Source organism: Trifolium pratense, linkage group LG7 (genome assembly GCF_020283565.1).
Source record: "Trifolium pratense cultivar HEN17-A07 linkage group LG7, ARS_RC_1.1, whole genome shotgun sequence".
NCBI classification, from domain to species: domain Eukaryota; kingdom Viridiplantae; phylum Streptophyta; class Magnoliopsida; order Fabales; family Fabaceae; genus Trifolium; species Trifolium pratense.
In genome coordinates this window covers 757,500-769,439 of record NC_060065.1, presented here as the reverse complement: position 1 = coordinate 769,439, position 11,940 = coordinate 757,500, and the positions used below count along the sequence as shown (strand labels likewise).

The window sequence follows — 11,940 nt, the reverse complement described above, 5'->3', positions numbered from 1 at the left end:
TTAAGTTTACTATATTATCCTTTGAAAAGTGATTTATATCTTGAGAATTACATAAACTTTTGAAAAGTGAAATGATTAAATAAGAGTATATTAAAAATAATAGTATTAATTATTTTAAAAATAGTTGATTTTTGCTTATATGTCTAAAATTTAAAGAATTTATTTCTTATATTTGTGTCATGAGAGAGAGTATAGACAATAAATATAATATTAATGTTGATTTAGCACCATATAGTATAAAAAAGGTATAGTTGATTTCATTCATATAGTCCAACTCCAAGTTTTGTAGGTGTACATTATTTACACGTGACATGAGAATCCCATTAACAGACAAAGGACTTGTCATTTTCATGCCCTGCCCTACTAAGTTATGTTAATAAAATTTTGATGTGAACTTCTACGGTTGTTATTTGCTTCAAATGTGTTGCAACAATAAGTGTGATTTTTTGACGTCAAAAATAAGTGTGATTATGTACATCTTTGACATCACAAATAATGGTTTGTTTGAATAAAGTTGATACACTCTATGTAACCAAAAAAAAAAAAAAGTTGATACACTCTTTGATTTTGCAAAAACTATGATGCCTCAGCGCAATTTTGGCAAATAATTGTTGATATTCTAACTGGATGTTAAACATTTTAAAAATAAGATGACCTAAAAATTTATTAAAGTTTTAGGTTAAAATACGGTGTCAAACTCTCTTATGTGGGTGTTCAACAATTTAAGGTCCAATGTCATTCATTGACCTCTTATGATTCAACAATGGTATCAAAGTTTTTTTAGTTTAAATTCAGGAAAAATTCGAAAAACACATTTCGAAGTTTTTCTTAAGGCAAAATATTCGAAAAATACATTCCAAATTTTTTATTGAAGGACAAAAATAGAAACATGAGGATCGAAAGAGAGACTTTCATAGTTGAATTGGTTCGTGGTGTCAAAACTCTATCTTTAAATTTTCTATATCTCTCTTCAATGTATTTTTTTCTCATGTTTTCTCTCTTCTCCTCAGACACATATACTTTATTGCTTGAGGAGAAGCATACAAATCCCACCTCAATGGGAGCCTCCTTCCTTCAAATAAGGCACTTTGGACGGTTCTCGTGAAATTGAAACACATACTGTACATAGTTGGTCCCATATTTACGTTTGTTCTTCATCTCGTGGTCCACCATACCTTTCCCATTCAATACAACTTTCATATATTAAATATATATTAAATTAAATACTAAATAAATTATACTATATATACACCGACACTTGGCAAATCGAAAAGACCATTTCGTGCATTAATATTATATATTTTTTTTGTTACACATTAATTATTTTTTTTACAAAAATGGAAAGCATGACATCATAGTAAATCATCGACATCTCAACTATGTTACACATTAATAGTATATACTAGTAGTATATATATGAAAACTATTACGAAAATTTACTTATTATTTTCTTAACAATAATTGTTTGATAATTTTTTAAAATTTATTGTTGGTATTTAACCCACTAGACTGCTTAATCTTATTCATGGATAAGTTCTGGACTAAATATATATTTTTGTTTATATAGAAACGGAGTATATTTACTTGACAAAAAAAAAGAAACGGAGTATATTTGCAAGTTTTAACTTAACTGAATTGTTAGATGGAACAAATGTGATATGTCATGTTTAAACTTGAGATTACTCATTTGTGTGTTACTATTCCGTCTACGGACAAAATAGAAGAAGCCAACATATTATACTCATTAATAAATTGGTCATAAGAAATTTGGGTCACTTAAGCAAAAACAATAAGATGAAGCAAGTATATTAATCATCAATAAATTGGTCTGCGTGGTTCGGATGACTTGATCCAATTTATGAATGAGTTGTCCAAAACAAAACCTTTTAAATAATTTCACTTTGTATTTTTCATAATGTTTTTACAACGTTTGATCTATTTTGTTAAAATTGAATATAAATTCTCAAGAACTAAAATATGCTCCGACAAATTTAAATTTTGGCAGAGTTTATGAGTGTGTAAGAAAGATGGGTCGATCGGTGTTGTGAGATAAGGATTATAAGTGAGAGGGAGGATGCATGAGCATACCTTATTTAGGCATTTTTAGGGTGAATGGGGTTTTTAACATTTTGTAGGAAACAAACAAAGTGCATGCTGAATGTGATGCACATGAATGCATGCATGCATGCATAAATGTGAATGTGATGGCCTCTTATTGCTTCCTTAGTTCATGACTCACTCTCCACCGTTCAATTCTCCATAAATATCTCACACACACACGGGGTTCCCACTACAAGTCATTGTTTCCTTTCATTTTTGGCCATATTATGTTGTCCTAAATTAAATTAAATAAACACCATTTTATATCAATTTTTGGTTTTGTCACATTTATAAAAATAAGTTGTTTCATGTTAATAACTCGAGTGTTGTGAATTTGTTTTTTTTAGTTTTTAGCGAATTTAATTTTGATTGATCTACTCAATCAATTTAAATGAATGCTTTCTTAGTAAAAATAAAGACAAGAAATGAATATATATACGGTCGTTTTAATTTATTTAGTTTTTTGAAATGGAATAGTCTAAGAACAAAAAATGAAACTAAAAAACGACAATTCGAGGAAAAGAAAATTGCAAACAATCAAGTAAATAATGTAAGCCGAAGTGAGTTGGAACATGTTCACGAATGATGAAATTAGACTTACTATAACACAGTCAAGTAAATAATGGTAATGCATCTACAAATCTCGATTTTTCAATTAAATGGTAACAATATGTGAACTTATGAACAACTCTCTCTCTCATTTATGTGTGTAAGTATATAATGATTTTGTCATTTTTTTCGTCTATCTTAAAAAAAAAAAAATACATGGAGTATTAAATGTGTCCAAGATGGAGTAGCTTATTTTCATAAGACTATCCAAGATAGATTACTTTTAAAATTTGGATTGTTTATAATTCAATTCTATAAGGAGATTAAAAAAAATATGAGATCAATGACTTTTTCTTTTTTTTATGGCTTTCCAAAAGTTTCCTACATGATGTAAGGACTCGTTTGGCCCAACTTATTTTAGAGCTTATGCAAACAACTTATGCAATTTTTATATATTATTATAAGTTTGTCAAGGTAGTTTATGATAAAATATCTTATAAAATTACAATTTTCACTAGTGTGAACTTATAAACTAACATAAAACCTAATTTATATTGCATAATCTGTTTGCATAAGCTCTAAAAAAAAGTTGGGCCAAACGGACCCTAACTAGAAGTAAAAAAAAAGTTACATTTTTAGGAAAAAATTATTCTCTCCGGTCCTTAATATAAGAAAAAGTCCTTAATATAAGAAAAAGTTACATTTTTAGATACATGAAATGATTGATGATTGATGTATTTAGACTAAAAAATAGACCAAATACAATTCACATTCTACTAATCTAAAAAACAAATTCTCACTTATAGTATTAAGGACTTGAGGGAGTATTAGTCAATTTAGTCACTAAACACCTTAAAAAAAATAAAATTGGGATTTAGGGTTTATGGGAAAAATGCAATAATGAGTGAATTGAGTTGAGTTAGTTACCTAGAGCGATTCTTCTTCTTCTTCTTGATCGTTGTTTTTGTCTTCCCGTGGTTCTGTTTTCTGAACAGTTGGATTCTTCGATTATCTCTTGGATCGGTGCCTCACACTCTCATTTGAATGGAAGAAGATAGAAGAAAAGATGATGAAGACAACAAACTCGCTTTGCAATTTATGGATTCACTTCATAACTATCTATCCCTAACTCATTCTTTATCCTCCACACTTCGACAGGTACTTACTTATTCAACCCCTTTCAATTATTACTTAACTTTTCCACCATAAGTGTTTCTCATATAACTGATTATTATGTATAAGTCATTTTTGTAACCAAATATTAAACTATAATCAGAAAATAACTCATGGACATGTCATACATTGCTTCTATAAGCTTTTTCAAACAGTTTCATAACTGCTTATATCAGTTGATAAGTTTAGATAAGTCAACCCAAACAAGCACTTACTTTTAAGATATTCACAGGGATGGCTAGAGCTAGCAAGTGCTAAGCATTCTATGGGTACTTCGCGCGTTAATACTTCTGTATTGGACCTTAAATCCCATTCAGCTTCTACAACATTGAAGATAACCGAAAATGATGATGGTAAAATTTGTGTTTTATAGTTAAGGACATGCTTGCGACTCGACATGCTTTCACTTGCTTTTTTATGATGCTTTTTTGTAACATTGTACTTGATATTAATAAGATAAAACCTCTGTTTTAATATATGAATTTCTGCACTTGATTCAATAGGTACACAACCGCAATTCACGTTGCAGAAATGGGTGTCCTCTGAACATGAAAGTACTAAGTTGGAAGACAAGAATGAGCATGCACAAGATAGTGATACGAAATCGTCCGGTACAGTTTTCTTCTCCTTGCATACTAAATAAATTATGTTTTCCCCATTGACTGCTGGCATTGACAGTGTAAATGGGAGCCTATCTACCGAACATAATGCAAACGCTTTCTTTAGACATTAGCATGCCATTCTGTAATTTCAACTTGATGGTAGGCTTAATCTTGATATACAATTTAGAACAAATTTTTACTTCATGTGTCATCTAATTCTTCCATTATATGCTTTTAGTAGTATGTTTCCGGTTTCTCATTTTCTTGTATATCTGGCTTTGCAAGCTACTGAGGCAACCCTTACTAAGAACTTAACTGGACTTGCAGATAATGACGAAGTAAGTACTTGAATTTTTTTTACCATTTTCTTTTCTTTTGTTATTATATATTCTCTTAACAAGATAATGCCATATTAAAACGAGTAGAACTGGGTTAGATTTCTAATATCTTTGGTCTTGGATTAACCAGGTCAATAAATTATAGATTTGGATATTTCAGTCATTAGCATAAGCATTTGAACTGTCAGTTAAATTACTGTTTAAATCCTTTTAGTGGTTTTCATAGGTTCGAAAGGAGCGAGACAAGTCCTTGTCGGTTTTTGGAGTTTTGATTTCGCCAAAGCTTCGGGCCACCCAGCTGTCATTCGAGAAAGGTGGATAACAAAACTCTAGATCTTAACGGCATGTTAGATTCCCTTCTCAAAAACAGTTTTTTAGTTTTTAAAAATTAAAAACTAAAAAACTTGATTGGTAATCGAATTTTACAAAAGCGTTTTCAAAAATTATTTTTTGTTCATCAGTTTTTAAAACTGAATAACTAAAATTGTTTCAAACAGGCTCTTAGTCTCCTTACTTTATGCGATTTTAGTTGTCTGTTTATATTTCATAGTACTTGACAGTCATGATAACAAATTCTGTCCATTGAAATTCTTTGCAGCACTAGAGACACTCATTGATATAGCAAATATGCGATCATCAGTGTTAAACTCTTTTAACCAACTTCATAAAGAGGTGGAAGATACCAAAGAATGAAAAAGTGGCAACTCCTTCAGGTATGGATAACCTCACTTCTTATCTCATCTCTCTTCTACTTCTAGTTTTGCTGCACATACTTAGAATGGTGTTAGGGATTTCTTTCTTTAAGTTGCATCTGCACATTGAGACTTAGTAATGGCGTTTCATCTGTTTATTGTGATGTATATTATTTAACACCCTATACTATAAAATGTCAGAGTGCATGAGATACTTTAGTTTTGAATTCAAGTCCCTTTTATATACTAATGTTGATAATACCCTTTTGCATCAAATTAAACAAAATTATCATTTTGTGCGCATTATCCCTAATAATATATACCATTACTCTTACAAAGATAAGTTATTCAGTAATATAGGAAGAATTCAAAGGAAATCATTATTTTTAACACCTTGGTAATTAATTTCTTATACAGGCTGCCGGATTAGCATCACACGTGGACAATCCGATTACACTATTGGCCATTGGGGAATTAACATTGCAAGATGCTAGCGTTCATTTTATTGATTTATCAGAAGACTAATTGAAAAGTTCCTCATAGTGTTTATTTCAATTTTTACCTTTAGAGTTTGTGTTAGAATCTACATTGGCTGTGAACAGTTTTTTTGTAGCACACCATACCACATCAAGATGAAACAAGTTTGAAATAATTTTTTGGTGTTTTGTTTCGCTTTTTATTGTGTCGGTTCAATATATATTCGATAGCACTCTCACACTCCAATATTAGCCAAAACAGATGGATGGAATACATAGAAAAGTATCCTTAAAAAAAAAAAAATTAAATTTCTGGTAGACGACCATGGATGCCAGTCCATTATTTTTATCGGTGAGATTAATGTTTCAGGCAAGTTGGCAACTATGAATGCCTTGCATGAATGGATGTTTTGAGGTTGGACTCACCAAATCCTGTTGCTGAGAGCATTGTATCAAAGGCTATTTGTGATGGGGCAATTGATGCTACATTGGATCATGCAAATGGGTGGATGGTGTCCAAGGAAACTGGGGATATTTACTCCACTAGCGAGCCTCAGCTGGCTTTTAATTCTAGGATTGCCTTCTGTCTTAACATGCACAATGAAGCTGTTAGAGCACTTCGTTTTCCACCAAACACACAAAGAAAAAGAAAGTGCTGAAAAGAGAAGAGAGAGACAACAAGAGCAAGAACTGGCCAAGCATATTGCAGAGGAGAATGATGATGATTTCTGATAAGATTGTCCTTTTTTACCCTACCAGTTGCAATCGGGATCTGTTTATTTCCAACGTTTGCTTATATTTCCATCTTGGAGAACTTCTCAACAGTCATTTACCATATGGAAATCTCAACAGTTTGTTTTCTTTCATGATGACTGCTATGATTTGTTTCTGTTGGGATAAACATGTCTTAGAATCTTTGAAAAAAAGTCAATTATTTTGGATTGTGTTATTAATTCTCAGAATTTTTATTATTCAAAGGTGTTGCTCTGAATGACTTGTTGAATCAGCATTGCATTGCATTGCATGGAATGTTATAAAATGTTTTAGGCAATCATATGCTTCAACAAAATACATGGGGATTGGTTTTGGATTTGAAACACGAGGTCCGATAAAATGTCACAAGACACTGCATTACATAAACTTTATACAGAAGGTTTGTGTTATTAAAGCATGATATTTCTATGGCAACCATCCATTTCCCCAACTCCCTTGGATGAAAACCTCTCCCCTTCTCATTTACAATGTAGACTTGATTTATGACAATCCCTCCCTTGGCTTGTTTAAGTTTGATTATTGTGCAGGCTGGAGATGTAGGATATAAGCATAAGTGCAGTGAAATCAGAAATATAGGCTGGAGATGTAGGATGTAAGAAGAGATGATGACTTGTTTCATAGTCCTAATACATAACATAAACTACAACCAGATACCATTATAAAGCAACAGTGATGCATTCAGAAGCAATTCGTATCTCCTCTGATTTTCATGCCTCAACTAAACATTAGAAAAATAACTGCAAGGAAATGACAAACAATACTGCAATAAACTTGAGTCAGAAATAAATCATCAATAAGAAAGAAAACAATATTGCAATAAATTTTGATAACCTCATTGAAACACCAAAAAATGGTTCAAAGCACACTGTTAACTACTAGAGGAAATCACAACAACAAAAGGAAATAAGAACAAATGAAAACTATGCCAGACAAAGCACACACTTATTATAGGCAGTCACAACAATAAAAGGAAACTAGAATAGTTGAGAGCAATAAATACAAATGAAAGAGAGGCTTTTTGTTTTCAACTCAAAAGACCCTTTAAGCCCATCCAAGTATACCTCCGGGTAGAAAGTGCTTCCCAATGCCACTCCGGCAACAAGACCACCTACATACCCAACCAGAATTACATTCCAGTAAAGTTCAAACAAAGATTCTGATTCATCGTCACCATCAGAGGCAGAAGGTGTGGATAAAAAGAAGGCCCTCTTTGATATATACACTTCTTCAACAACTGATCCACACACAGACCTTGGTTACCCTTAAATGAATTATCTTGGAATGTAGCAAATTGCTCATTCTGAGGTATAGGACCTGAGTGAGATTGTTGAAGGACACATTAAGGAACTCCAAAAAAGTAAGTTGTGCCAACTGTTGGGGGAATGTGTCAAAATTGGAACCATAAAATCAGAAATGTATAGAGCAGGGAAATATAGGCCATGACAGGAGAATCAATTATGCATTAAGATGTAATGGAAAGGAAATAAATTGCAAGTGTAGTCCATCTTCATTCTTATGTGTGACATTAAAAGGAAATAAATATAGGGTGGTAGTCATGAAAATTCGAATAACTTAATTTGTAACTACAAAGGATCTCACCTTGTTTTACTCTTATGATAGACCTCTAGCCATCATTTCACAAAGAAGTTTCTCTGTTATATCAAATAGCAGCCATCATTTCACAGAGTGAGCACATGTCAGTATGACATTTTCTAGATTATGACGACATAATAAATAAATCATGAAAATGTAATAAACTAATAGTCAATTTTATTAGGTAAAAAGTCCTGCCAAGAGACACATTAAGACCAAGAGTAGATTCACAAAATCCTTAAATTCATACATCAAATCAAACACTATGATGACAGAAACCATAATTGTATATATCAAAGCTCACAACAATGCTAGAATTTAACTAAGAATTTAGCTACTAGTATAAAATCAAACTAGAATGATAGAAAGGTGCTGAAGTAGTGAAGTCCGAACAAGACCATAGAATTTACTAAGTATTTAGCTCAGGAAATAGATTATTTAATAACCATTGTAGAACAGAACTACCAGATATCTTAAAAATCATTTAGTTTGAGAAATGGATAGATTGGAATTCTCAGTATTACATCACTACCTCAGATACATAAAGCTTGTTTGATCTCTACTATTAGGAAGATACTCTGAAATCTACTAAGCACAAATGTATAACAAAACATTAGCAACAATTCATTGAAATGTATGGTCATACATCATAACAAACCAGTTTTCTAGCATCATCATTGGTCAATTTTTTCCTCTCAATTACAAACTCAAGTTTTTAAATGGGTTGAGTGTATGGTTCACAGTATACATTTGACAAACCATGAAAGTGAGGTTCCAATATTGTCGGAAATCACAAGCATAACAAAGACATACAGAACCTAGTTAACTTAGTTATCTTTCAGATGTTTCATTTGGTGCATTCAACGAAGTTCCCCCGTGATGAACTGTGAAGATCAAACTCTTCAGTTGTATGCATGTAACTATTCCAGCATATGAAGGGCGCAGAACTGGTTTGCTTTTACACATGCTACCAACGTAAGTTCTATCTCTTTCGTTTCATTTGTTACAAATGTAACATTGAACCAATTCCACCAACCATATTTTATAAATATGAAAAGAAATAAAAATTAGCTGGTTGTTTTACTCTTATAAAAGATCTCTAGCAATCATTTCACGATGAAGTTTCACCGCCTTCTCATTTTTTGACAGAGCATGAATAAGAGTTGTGTAAGTTATGCCGTTAGGGGTGCAACCGTTATCTTCCATTTTTGACATTAAGAACAATGCTTCATCAAGCAAACCCTCTTTACAAAGCCCATTAATCAGAACAGTATACATCGTCACATCAAAATGGTAGCCTTTATTCAAAAGATCGTGATAAATCTCTAGTGCATCCTTAAGTCTTCCATTTTTGCATAGTCCATCAACAAATATAGTGTATGTATACATATCTAGCTGAATTCCTTGGTCTTTGATCTTCGCTAATAATTCAATTGCTTTGTCAACCTGATGATTTTTGCACAAAGCATCAAATATAGAATTGTAAGTGATCACATCAGCACGTAGACCTCTATCATGCATCTCATCAAGAAGATACCAAACATCAGAGATTCTCCACGATTTGCAAAGCCCATCAATAAGCGAACTGTATGTTATAGTATCAGGAGACATGTTTTTTAAATGCATTTCTTTGAAGAGATTCATGGCTTCATCCACCATTTTATTCTTGCATAATCCATTAATCATGACATTGTAGGTACAAACATTTGGTTTCACTTCCGTTCGAGCAATAGTGTTGAATACATATGTGGCCTTGTTCACTTGTTTAACCAAAAAATACCCATCTATTAAAGAATTATAAGTAACAACATTTGGTTTCACGCCTTGTTTTATCATAATAGCTAAGACATTTCTAGCTTTTCTCATCTCTCCTTCCTTAGATAAAGCATCAATCAGTACAGTAAAAGTAAAAACATCCGGGCTGATGTTGTTTTTCAACAACATTTCATTTAACAAACCAACAGCTTCTTTGAATTGACCCACAATGCAAAGGCCATATATCAAAGCATTGTAAGTGACAACATTAGGATAAATATTCTTGACAATCATTTCAGAATATAAATGAAAGGCATCACTCACAAGTTTATCCTTGCAAAGACTATGAATGACTGTGGTGTACATTACAACATTCGGTTCAACCATTAACGCGTCAATCCTTCTAAGCAACTGCAGGGCAGCTTTTGTTTCTCCTTTTTTACATAAGCCATCAATCAAGATTCCATAACTAACTTGATTAAGGCGAAATCCCTTTGCTATAACGTCGTCATGAAAATCCAATGCTTTATTAACCTGACCACTAAGACACATGCCTTTCAAAAGTGTAGTGATTGTTATTGTATTAGGGTGATAACCTAGCTTTAGAATTTTAGCTAATACAGAAAATGCAAAATTGAGTTGACCTAGTTGGCAGAAACAATTGAGCAAGATGTTCAAAGTAACAAAGTTAGGTTGAATTCCTTTGGATTCTTCCATTTGATGATAGAGTGAAATAGCAGTATGAAACTTGTTCTTTCTAACAAGGGAACCTAACATCTTACCAACTTCGAAGACGGAGTTGGTATCGAGGAGCATTCGATTGAATGAAGAATCATCATCATCATCAACATTAACAACAACAGGATTTTGATGTATTTTGGAATTGGAGGAATGAGCATGAGAGTAAAAGTGGCGACGAAAATTGAAATTGTTGGAAGCAGAAAAAGCAGCACCACCGTGACTTAACACTGAAAATGACATTTGAAGAATGGTTTCAGTTCAGAGAGTGAAGAATGAGAGTGTGGTATGGTAGTAGTGATTCACTTTAATTCTGCAAAAAATGCCACTCAGTTTTGGATAATAAGATTCAAAAACTGCCATTTTCAGCCACTACATTAAATCAACTATACAAATATATATATTTGTCAAAAAAAAAAAAAAAACTATACAAATATATAAACTGAAAAATAATTAATAATAATAATCTATATCATAGGTAGATACTTACCAAAAAAAAATAAATATCATAGGTAGATACTTGATTACTTGGGTCCGTTAACCATTTGGTCCTGAGTTCAATCCCCGGAAATCCCCGGACGGTACGTATGCCCAAACATTTGTTGGGAGAGGTCAACCCCTTAAATGTACCTCGAGGGATTAGTCTTCGCAGTTGCGCGATGAGGATACCTTTAGTTTACAAAAAAAAGATACAAAAATTTTTGGTGTGAAATTTTCATAATACCAACCATACCATTGATTTTTTCTAACTCTTTGTTACTTTTATTTCAATTATTGTTTTTGACAAAAAATTCATCAATTTTGTTAAAGAAATAATTATTTTTTTTGTCAAGTAACCTGGTGACAATAAATTTCACCCTTAGGTGGATAAGTGGGATGACCGAAATTCGAACTCTGGCTCACTACATATATTATGCAATATCCCAGCCAACTGAGCTAAGCTTACGAGACTAATATTACTTAACTGAGCTAAGCTCACCAAAAAAAGGTTGCACACTCCGTCCACACTATTAGCATTGGCCTCAATGTTCATTGCACCTTCTGGCCACTGTTGATGGCTAGCTATTTTCCTGTGGTGATTGTGATTTCTTGTAAATAGCTACCATACCTCTGAATATATTCTAGTAAGTAACTTAATGTTCATCTATCC

At 32.3% G+C, this 11,940-nt stretch overlaps 2 protein-coding genes across 3 annotated transcripts; one reads left to right on the top strand and one right to left on the bottom strand.

Annotated features, from left to right (window-relative positions):
• The first annotated feature begins 3,480 nt into the window (after positions 1-3,480).
• Positions 3,481-6,106, top strand: LOC123899213 (coiled-coil domain-containing protein 115-like). Of its 2 annotated transcripts, none has more exons than XM_045950288.1 (7): positions 3,481-3,807; positions 4,055-4,175; positions 4,326-4,433; positions 4,710-4,762; positions 4,989-5,076; positions 5,361-5,475; positions 5,872-6,106. In XM_045950288.1, exons 1-6 carry the CDS (start codon positions 3,694-3,696, stop codon positions 5,453-5,455), a joined length of 579 nt encoding a protein of 192 aa, XP_045806244.1. In that variant the 5' UTR covers positions 3,481-3,693; the 3' UTR covers positions 5,456-5,475; positions 5,872-6,106. The 2 variants fall into 2 exon arrangements, with proteins under 2 accessions (XP_045806244.1, XP_045806245.1); XM_045950289.1 differs by having other exon boundaries at positions 3,482-3,807; positions 4,752-4,762.
• A 3,277-nt stretch (positions 6,107-9,383) lies between these two features.
• LOC123899733 (putative pentatricopeptide repeat-containing protein At1g12700, mitochondrial) lies at positions 9,384-11,033 on the bottom strand. Its single transcript, XM_045950941.1, has one exon. The coding sequence runs from the start codon at positions 11,031-11,033 to the stop codon at positions 9,384-9,386; it is 1,650 nt and encodes a 549-aa protein (XP_045806897.1).
• Between the last annotated feature and the right edge of the window lie 907 nt (positions 11,034-11,940).

Excerpts from the sequence above, each read along its gene's own strand:
- LOC123899213 (XM_045950288.1), top strand. The coding sequence starts at position 3,694 with ATGGAAGAAGATAGAAGAAAAGATGATGAAGACAACAAACTCGCTTTG. Across the intron at positions 4,434-4,709 it reads TAGTGATACGAAATCGTCCG|CTACTGAGGCAACCCTTACT; the intron begins GTACAGTTTTCT and ends TGGCTTTGCAAG. Across the intron at positions 5,077-5,360 it reads CCAGCTGTCATTCGAGAAAG|CACTAGAGACACTCATTGAT; the intron begins GTGGATAACAAA and ends AATTCTTTGCAG.
- LOC123899733 (XM_045950941.1), bottom strand. The coding sequence starts at position 11,033 with ATGTCATTTTCAGTGTTAAGTCACGGTGGTGCTGCTTTTTCTGCTTCC.